The 9,976-nt window shown below is 39.5% G+C and overlaps 1 protein-coding gene across 1 annotated transcript; it reads left to right on the top strand.

The window, feature by feature from the left end:
• The first annotated feature begins 274 nt into the window (after window positions 1-274).
• krt8 (keratin 8) lies at window positions 275-5,298 on the top strand. The gene is made up of 9 exons (XM_081386951.1): window positions 275-791; window positions 2,189-2,397; window positions 3,026-3,086; window positions 3,186-3,281; window positions 3,380-3,544; window positions 3,648-3,773; window positions 3,884-4,104; window positions 4,222-4,265; window positions 4,452-5,298. Exons 1-9 carry the CDS (start codon window positions 402-404, stop codon window positions 4,727-4,729), a joined length of 1,590 nt encoding a protein of 529 aa, XP_081243077.1. The 5' UTR covers window positions 275-401; the 3' UTR covers window positions 4,730-5,298.
• Window positions 5,299-9,976: the final 4,678 nt, after the last annotated feature.

A 9,976-nucleotide genomic window follows, 5' to 3' on the forward strand; every position in this document is an offset into this window, starting at 1 on the left:
TGTATTTTGGCTTTTATTAAAGTGACCCATTCTTCTACAAAACAAATAATACATATTATCCAGAATTATCTAAAGAAAAAGCAGCAATTTTATTTTTTAAGCCCTTAATGTTCTCAGAAAATATCTGGTTTTAGTCATATTGAATTACCACCATTTACTGGATAGACTAGGAATGTAGGCATACGAGTGAGTATTGAATTTCAGCCCACACCCACCTGCTAGTGACCGGCCAGTCTGAGCCAGTTTGGCCCCTCCCACTCAGCAGCCCATATAGTGGGAGGCAGAGCCGGCTGCTCTCTCTATCTGCTCGAGTTTCTCCAGCACAGCAGACAAGGCTCACATCTGCTGCTTTCGCTCCAGCTCATTCTCTACCAGTACTAGACAGAAAACACATCAGCAGGATGTCGTTCACCAAGAAAACTAGCTACTCTGTGAAGTCTTCTTCCTCTGGATCTGTCCCACGCAGCTTCAGCAGCATGTCTTACTCTGGCCCCAGCGCCAGCCGACAGAGCTACAGTGTGCGCAGCTCCTATGGAGGTGCCAATCGTGGCATGGGAGCTGGAATGGGAGGTGGTGGCTTCATAAGCAGCTCTTCAGCCTATGGTCTTGGCATGGGAATGGGAATGGGTATGGGTTCTGGCTCCATGGCACCCATTCAAGCAGTCACCGTCAACAAGAGCCTCCTGGCACCTCTGAACCTGGAGATCGACCCCAACATCCAGATTGTCCGCAACCAGGAGAAAGAGCAAATCAAGACCCTCAACAACCGGTTCGCTTCCTTCATTGATAAGGTGGGTTTAAAGTTTCTTTCTTTGCACTTTTACTAGTCAAAGAGTTCCCAGATATGAGGTTCTAGAGCATGAGTCAAACTAAATATTTCACAGAAAATGGCCAGAAAAATGTCAAAAGGGGATGAAACTGAGTGCATGTTCCTGCTAAAAATGTCTCTATTTAATCTAATGTGGCATAGAAAATATATGTGGGGTTGGATGCATTCTTATCAAAGGGGAAGAAATTAGACTTATGGAAAGTTGAGAAAAGGGTGTGTTCATGGTCAGAGTGTGATGGTTTTTCATTTGAATGAGATGCCCTGAGGCTCTTCTTTAACCCTTGTGGAGAGTCCACACCCAAATAAGGACGTCCTGCAGGACATGAAACTTGTTATACATATTAACATAGTTTAATTATTACAAATGATAACGTATTGCATTGTACAAAAATATATATGATCAATAAGTTATGCCAACAAATGTTTTTAAAATGCTTTAACTCATCAAAATAAGTTAAGCAATTTTCAACTTTTTTTATAAGTTATACAAGACTTTTTAAAGTCAGTTTAATGTAATTTAAGTTAAAATGACTTAAACTTCCAAGTTGATTGTACTTAAAAATTGAAGGCAGCCACTTTTGCAAACAAAATATGTATTTAATCAAATATAAGAAAAGAGAGTCGCATACCATGATAGTTAATATTTAATTTGAAGAGCCAGGGTCATGTTCTTGATAGCGCTAGAAAGGTTACGTAACAGTGAGAAGAGGAAATAATCTATAACACTTTTAAGCCTTTAAGTCTTTGTGCCCTTCCTCTTAACTAAAATAGTCTGCTTTGCATTACATTATTTGATTAAAACACTGATGTTTTGAATAAGACAGTTGATTGGTAATGACAATCAGTGACACCTTTACTGTAACCTAGTTGTGTGTGCAATGTTCACCTCAAGCTGTTAAAGTCTTTTCATTGAATTGCTCTTTGCTCACCATCTACACACCCTTTTAAGGGTCTCCAGCAGATCCGAACTGCTCTTTATGCTGCCTCTTAAATATTAACTATGTAGATTAAACCTTTAATATAGTTCTATCTCAATCTCCAAAAAGTACATTCTACAGGATAGGCTGTAGTCCTTCCTGATGTCCTGCTGGAATATGCGTCACAGTTTCCAAGGGGAAAAAGCATTACAAACTGAAAACACATGCATCTCTCGTTATTTAAGGAAAACAGTGCTTTCCTTTGTGAAGATCACTGAACCACAAGCAATATGATGGCATATGGTTGCACTTCTGTGAGCTGGCACAGAACCATGATTCCAAAACTGACTCTCTGCTCTCTGAAGCTGTGCTTACTTCCAAGTATGGTTTTTATTTGTGCCTTGATTGAGACAAAACCTCTATTCTCATCCTGCCAATTTAGGTACGTTTCCTGGAGCAACAGAACAAGATGCTGGAGACAAAATGGAGCCTTCTTAACAACCAGACAGCCACGCGCTCCAACATCGATGCCATGTTCGAGGCCTACATCAACAACCTGCGCAGACAACTCGACAGCCTTGGCAATGACAAAATGAAGCTGGAGGCTGACCTTCACAACATGCAAGGTCTCGTTGAGGACTTCAAAAACAAGTACGTACAATGGCTTTCACAAAAAAACCATTTCAGTTTGGCTGGACGTATGGTCTGGGGGATGGACTGCGCCCAAGTATCATCAAAGCAGGTTTTTGTGGTGCACTTAAGTGTTCCCAGAATAAATGAGGCTCCATGAATTCAAATAAAGGGAAAACATGTTTTAAAGGTCTGATGGGAATAAACTCAATTCATGATCCAACATGGCTTATGCAACTGATACAGAAACTGCATAGTATCTCCAGTCCCTCCCTAGTATACTTGCCCATTGTTCAACCTTTTTGAGTCAAATTGTAGGCATTTCAATAATATACATAATATCCCATTTAAAAAAAACAGTCTGTACTGCAATTAAATTGGCGTCAGCATGATTCAGATTCATTTACTGCTACTGAACAAACATCTACGTAGCACTTTTCATGGATCTCTAGACAAATCTAATGGGCCGATTAATGCTAAGACCCAAGGGAAACACCAAACTGAATCCAGAAAAACCTGACAAGTTAAGCATTTCTCACAAAAAAAATATGGAGCACTGCTGCCTCCTAGTGTACAAAACTTTATAAACAATTCAAAACGTTCAACTACAATGTGTTTAACCAATGTCATTTTCTTCACCTCTCTTCAGATATGAGGATGAGATCAACAAACGCACAGAGTGTGAGAACGAGTTTGTGCTCATCAAGAAGGTTCGTAGATTGTCTGTTATGCAGTTCAAACAAGTGTTAATACTTATGAACACTAACTTTAACTTAAATGATGATTAAATTATGATTGCTTTTTTGTAGGATGTTGACGAGGCCTACATGAATAAGGTTGAGCTGGAGGCCAAACTGGAAAGCCTCACTGATGAGATCAACTTCCTCAGGCAGATCTTCGAGGAGGTAAATTACAACTAGAGTTTCCCATCAGCTGTACCTTTCATTTATAAATGACAAAACACAGATTAATAACTTTACTTTCTCTCGTTGCGGACTTGTAGGAGATCCGTGAGCTGCAGTCTCAGATTAAGGACACCTCAGTGGTTGTGGAGATGGACAACAGCAGGAATCTTGACATGGACTCCATTGTCGCTGAGGTCCGCGCTCAGTACGAAGACATCGCAAACCGAAGCCGGGCTGAGGCTGAGATGTGGTACAAGAGCAAGGTATGTTATCGTTTGAGATCTCATTCAAACTGTAAAGTCTGGTTCTAGTTGCTATAGAAGTTTATTAAATGTATCTCACATAATCATATGTTCTGTTTCTCAGTACGAGGAGATGCAGTCATCTGCAACCAAATACGGTGACGACCTTAGGTCAACAAAGACAGAGATCGCTGATCTTAACCGCATGATTCAGAGACTGCAGTCTGAGATCGATTCCGTGAAAGGACAGGTATGCAACTACTTGAACACAAAATGTCATATATTTTAATATTAATCTTGTTTTGTAAGGTAACGGACATTATGAGTACAACTGAGCACAAATATTTTTCATTTCAATAGCGCGCCAATCTGGAGAACCAGATCGCAGAGGCGGAGGAACGTGGCGAGTTGGCAGTGAGAGACGCCAAGGCCCGCGTTAAGGACCTGGAGGAGGCCCTGCAGAGAGCCAAGCAGGACATGGCACGCCAGATCAGGGAATATCAGGACCTGATGAATGTCAAACTCGCCCTGGACATTGAAATCGCCACCTACAGGAAACTCCTGGAAGGAGAAGAGGACAGGTGAGTTATTCAAATGCAGGCTTGCTCTAAGACCTAATAATCTATTTTTGAGGTCAAATTCAGATTTCTAATTCTGTGTGAGATTTTCATTACTTCTTGTTCACTCTTTTCCAACAGGCTGGCAAGTGGAATCCAGTCAATCAATATCTCAAAACAGAGCAGTAAGTTTGACTCTTTATCAAAGAGAACTGTGTGTTGAAAAGCCCAGCATGGGGTTCTGGTATGCCCTTGTATCATGGATTTTTAATGCTGGCCTTTTCACAATTCTTTCTTCACATGACAATCCTTATAACTATATGAAATGCAGAAGACCCTCATCTAACTTCTTCACGTTTCTCTCCCAATAGCGAGCTATGGCGGTTATCCCATGGAAAGTGCAAGCAGCGGCTACAGCAACTATTCTAGTGGTTATTCCAGTGGTTTCGGATCCGGCGGATACGGTGGCGGCTACAGCTCTGGTGCCGGATACAGCTCTGGTGGTGGCTACAGCTCTGGTGGCGGCTACAGCTCTGGTAGCGGCTACGGCGAGAGCATCACTCAGACCAAGAAGAGTGTTGTGATCAAGATGATCGAGACCAAGGATGGCAAAGTCGTGTCTGAGTCCTCTGAGGTCGTCCAAGATTGAGCGAGTCCCCTTCCCCAATTCTGTCCTCTAAACCTCACGCCTCTTATGCATTCCTGACCTTCCCTCTCAACCATTATGACTGCGGTCCAAGGCGCTAGACAGGAATGCAGTCATAAACCAGGTTGTAAAGCAATAAACCATTCACTCTGGCCAAAGAATTACAGAGGGACCAAATAATCTCACTGCTCTTGACGTGCCTTAATCCACATCACTGAAAATACACGCCCTCAGGCCACTGCACAGCAATTATGTCTTCAAGTCTTACCTTGCACAACATGGCCGCATCTGTAGGCTGGACAATCCTCGATGTGCCACTAACATGAACTAGCCATTTAGCTGACATTGTTCAACATGCTAAGTAATTGATTTTCACATTAACTATGAAGGGATGCAATTGCGTTTGTGCTAAATTACTAGAATGTTAGTGGTAGATCCATGTGGTTTGCCTATTTAGTAGAGACTGTCATTTCATTGTACTCTAGCAAATAAGAAAGTTGCCGCCCACTGTGTATCCTGTTTTCCGAGGTGCTGTTTTTGCTACCAAAAATAAAGTGTTTACCTAAAACTTGTTTTAATGTATGTGTGTGTGTGTGTGTGTGTGTGTGTGTGTGTGTGTGTGTGTGTGTGTGTGTGTGTGTGTGTGTGTGTGTGTGTGTGTGTGTGTGTGTGTGTGTGTGTGTGTGTATTAACTGGTCACACCCTGCAAAGACATGTCAGAACTAAGGGTTCGGTTTGGATTGAATGGTCCAGCTATCTCTGGCAGATGTTGTAAGTACACCATTTGGACATAAAATCATCTTTCTCAAATAACACTAACACAAAGTCAAAACTATTCTAAAAAGGTTTGTGTGGTATTCTGAATTATTTTTATTTTATTTTTTTTACAACAGCTTTAATTAGTGAAATTTTATTTCTGCTGGATGACGCGTCGACTAATAAATTGTTTACACATGTTCTTATTTCAAAAGAAACAAAATTGTTTCTCAGGGTTTTGCGACCCTTAGAGGTTCATGATAGAACTGCATGGTGCTTGTGAGATTGAGATATGCAAATGCAAAATTAAACTGAAATGCATAACAACATAAAATGTGTAAAAACAAGCTAAATACAATATTTTAATGTCATCTTATACAAGATGTGTTATTAATTACAACTATTGAAAGGTTAGTAATTTTAACCACATATGGTTTAGTTTGGGAACTGCTATTTTTAATTTAGTGCAGCATTTTCTACCAACCCCTTAAAAGGGTCATGAATGAGAATTCAAATGTTCCTTGATCCTTTGATCGTTATACTATAAAAATACCCAGTAAGTTTCAAAACTCAAAACTTTCTTGCTATTCCAAAAACTGCTTTTATTGAAACCAAGGCCAGCAAACGACAGGATCTAAAAAGTGGAGACTTGTGACGTCACACTTCAACTTTGGCCCCGCCCACTGGAGCGTTAGTGAACAGTGACATCAGAACGAGAAAAGATCGATACAGGATCGATACCATTACCTTCCAAACGATCCTAAAGCTAGGATAGTGGGGTATTTTTCCCCCAACAATGTGAATGTCTCAGCAGTGCATTATTTGTTTGTATTCGTTGTTTTTCACTGTGGATTATTTGGTACAATTCAGCGGAGGCTTTGCAAACAGACTTTTACGATATCTGCCAGCAACGCCTCAAACATGTAAGTAGTCATGTTTATTCTAATGTCTGATCTGTCATCAGTAATTTCTGATGTAATTATTCCAGTTCAATCAGATTATCTCTCAAAATATCATTCAATACTGTTTATGCATCAGTAAATCAAGCCAGTGACTAAACAATCAACTTTACGTCGTTTCTCACACGTAAATGAAAACAAGGCCGGAGTGGGGCCACTTTTCAGCCCGGGAGTTTCAGGCCCAAGACCGGCCCACTTTTTCCATGGTGGAATTCTAAATTAGCATTTTTTCTAAATTGGATAAATGAAGCAACAGTTCAGCTCTTACTATTGTGTAGTTTGTATTAATAACAAATAATGTAAAGGTTAAATAATAATTCACTTAGACTTTATAAGCGATTGCGAATTTATTTCACACAATTCTGACTTTATATTTCGCAATTCTGACTTTATAACGTGACTTTATATCACAATTCTGACTATATATCTTGCAACTCTGACTTTATAAGAAGCATGCGACTTTATTTCACACAATTCTGACTTTATATTTCGCAATTCTGACTTTATAACGTGACTTTATATCACAATTCTGACTATATATCTTGCAATTCTGACTTTATAAGAAGCATGCGACTTTATTTCACACAATTCTGACTTTATATCTCGCAATTCTGACTTTATAACACACAATTGCGACTTTATATCACACAATTCTGATTATATGTCTTGCAGTTCTGACTTTATAAGCAATTGTGACTTTATTTCACACAATTCTGAATTTATATCTCGCAATTCTGACTTTATAACACACAATTGCGACTTTATATCACGCAATTCTGACTTTATATCTCTCATTCTGACTATAACACGCAATTGCGACTTTATTTCACACAATTTTGACTTTATATCTCGCAATTCTGACTTTATAACACGCAATTGCGACTTTATATCACGCAATTCTGACTTTATATCTCGCAATTCTGACTTTATAACACGCAATTGTGACTTTATTTCACGCAATTTTGACTTTATATCTCACAATTCTGAGAAATAAAGTTAGAATTGCGAGATGTAAACTCGCAATTGTGAGATGAAAAGTCGCAATTATCTTTTAAAATGTTTTATTCTGTGGTGGAAAAAAGCTTCCATACCTCCTGGCCTCTTCCTCCCATCCATCCTCCCTGACGTGTACCGTTACTGTAGGGCCGGCCCAGCTATCGGTAGGCGCCGGCGGTGCCGCGGTAGCCCACCTGAGAAAACGTTTTGGAAAAGACGGACTATGGACCCAACCAACTCTATAGGAGGGGAGGGGAGAACTCCCTCACATGGTACAACCCATGCAGATGCTGCGCGCTGCGGTGTCAGAATGCGAAACGTGTGTAGCCTATGTAACTAACGTGACATTGAAATGTGAAAAAAAACCCAAAAAACATTATGATCAACTTTTCACAATTCCTTAATCTCGATAGCTGTAATAGTATAAACGTTGTAAGTTTTAGAGAGAGTGCCACATGTAATACTAGCTATTTCATATGCAAACATGTCAGCCAATCACAGCAGTGGGCGTTTACACCGAAGTCTCACACAGACACGCCCCTTAAAACAGAGCGTTCAAATCAGAGGCTAAAATCAGGCTTGGAAAAATGTCTTTTATTTATAAATTATGAAAATGTTTGATGTTAAAATCAAACTAGCATTATAAGGGCATGCACCCCAGGAAACATTATAAAATAATAAAATAATCCAGTCTATGACCTCTTTAAGGCCCATTCACACCAAGGACGATAACTGGATCGTATTAAAGGATAGCAGAGTTCACACCACAGCTATAACAATAACGGCACAGAGAAACGATATCGTTGGGATCACTTTCAGAACAATTTTTGTTCAGCTGATGAATGATAAAATACTGACAAAATCCATCAGAATCTTCTCAATTCTTGCACATGCGTCGTGGCGCTCCTGTGAACTCGCGTCAGAGGCCCACACTGAAGAAAAAAAATAGGCTAGTTGAATAAAGTAGTTACTTATTTTATTTATTTTTTGTGCACAAAAAGTATTCTTGTCGCTTGATAAACTTATGGTTGAGCCACTGTAATCACTTGGACTATTTTAAACATTGTCTTTACTAACTTTCTGGGCCGGCAAGTTTCAGTTACAGAGAAGCCTATGGAGAAGTGAGACAGCTCTCAGATTTAATCAAAAATATCTTCATTTGTGTTTTGAAGGTGAAGGAAAGTTTTACGGGGTTGGAACAACATGAGGGTGAGTAATTACTGACAGAATTTTCATTTTTGGGTGAACTAACCCTTTAAGTGCTTGCACATTTAAAATGGCAGACGAAATAGCAGAGAAGTTAATTCTTTCGATTATTGTTGTGTTCCACTCCAATTTTAGACACGCACTTGCAAACTTCCCTAAGCACTTCCCCTCGGGGAAATCCCTGACGCCATTTTGAAGTGCGTTCCACTTTGTGAAGTGGACGAGGGAAGTTTATATGGACAGACCCTTGTTCCCTCGATTTTTACAGAGGGAGCGAGTCTACTTCAAATGTACACTTCAGGGCCCGTATTCATAAAGATTCTAAGAATCCTCTCAGAAAACTCTTAATTTAGCTTAAAAACTTTTACGTAGGAGTCTTAGCTTAAGAGCAATTCGGGACTGATCTGAGAGCAACTCTGAGTAAGAAAAAGACAAAAACTTTTATCTTAGTAAGAAGGCGGGGTTGACCCCGTTGCTATGTATGACACAATCTTTTGAAGACTGTGATTGGTTGGTTGTCCAAGAAGGGGAAAAAAGTGATTTTAAGTATAGGGTCTATTCTAAGCCTTCACTTTGAAATTACATGCGTAATTTTTCCTATTTGACCGTTCTCACACACACACATTATACATATAAATCCTTATTTTATTAACCATGCTGTTGATTTCCTATAAGGTATTTGCTTGGCTTAGAATGATAAAAATTGTTCCACTCTTTCTAATTACACTGATTGTTGGCATGTCTATTTAAATGGTGGTTTGAATGTTGGTTTTAATGTATCAAACATGGAATTTTCCGAGTTGCCAAATATCGTAATGTAGTGATTACTTTCATTTCGGGCGCTATGGCATTTCTGCGCTGTGTTGGAGATATTAGCGTGTCTCTAAAAAGATCTGTCACAAACATGATCCCTGCATGATCTAATTTAAAGCGTCTTATTAACTCACTGTCATCCATTGTCTACAACACATTTCTTCTCCTTCTTCGTCTTTCTGCCATTTTCTCCTCTGCTAAAGAAACTCTTAAGCCTCTTAAAAGTCCTCGTCCGTGCTCCTAACAATTTTGACCTTAAGACCTCTTTTAAGGGTTAAGATGCTTTCTGAATTACTTTTTTCTTTACTAGGATTTTTTCTTTAAATTTAAGAGTAAACGCCCACATTTCTAAGAATTTTCTTAGAATTTTGTCACTAGGAGCTACTCTTTGCATTAAGATTCTTTATGAATACGGCCCAGGCACCTATAGGCTATGTCCCACAATGCAACACGATTGTGACGTCACCCCAGATCTCGTCTAATCACCACCACCACAAACAACTATATGATATGTTAATTA

Source organism: Scardinius erythrophthalmus (assembly GCF_964197995.2).
Source record: "Scardinius erythrophthalmus genome assembly, chromosome: 15".
NCBI lineage: Eukaryota > Metazoa > Chordata > Actinopteri > Cypriniformes > Leuciscidae > Scardinius > Scardinius erythrophthalmus.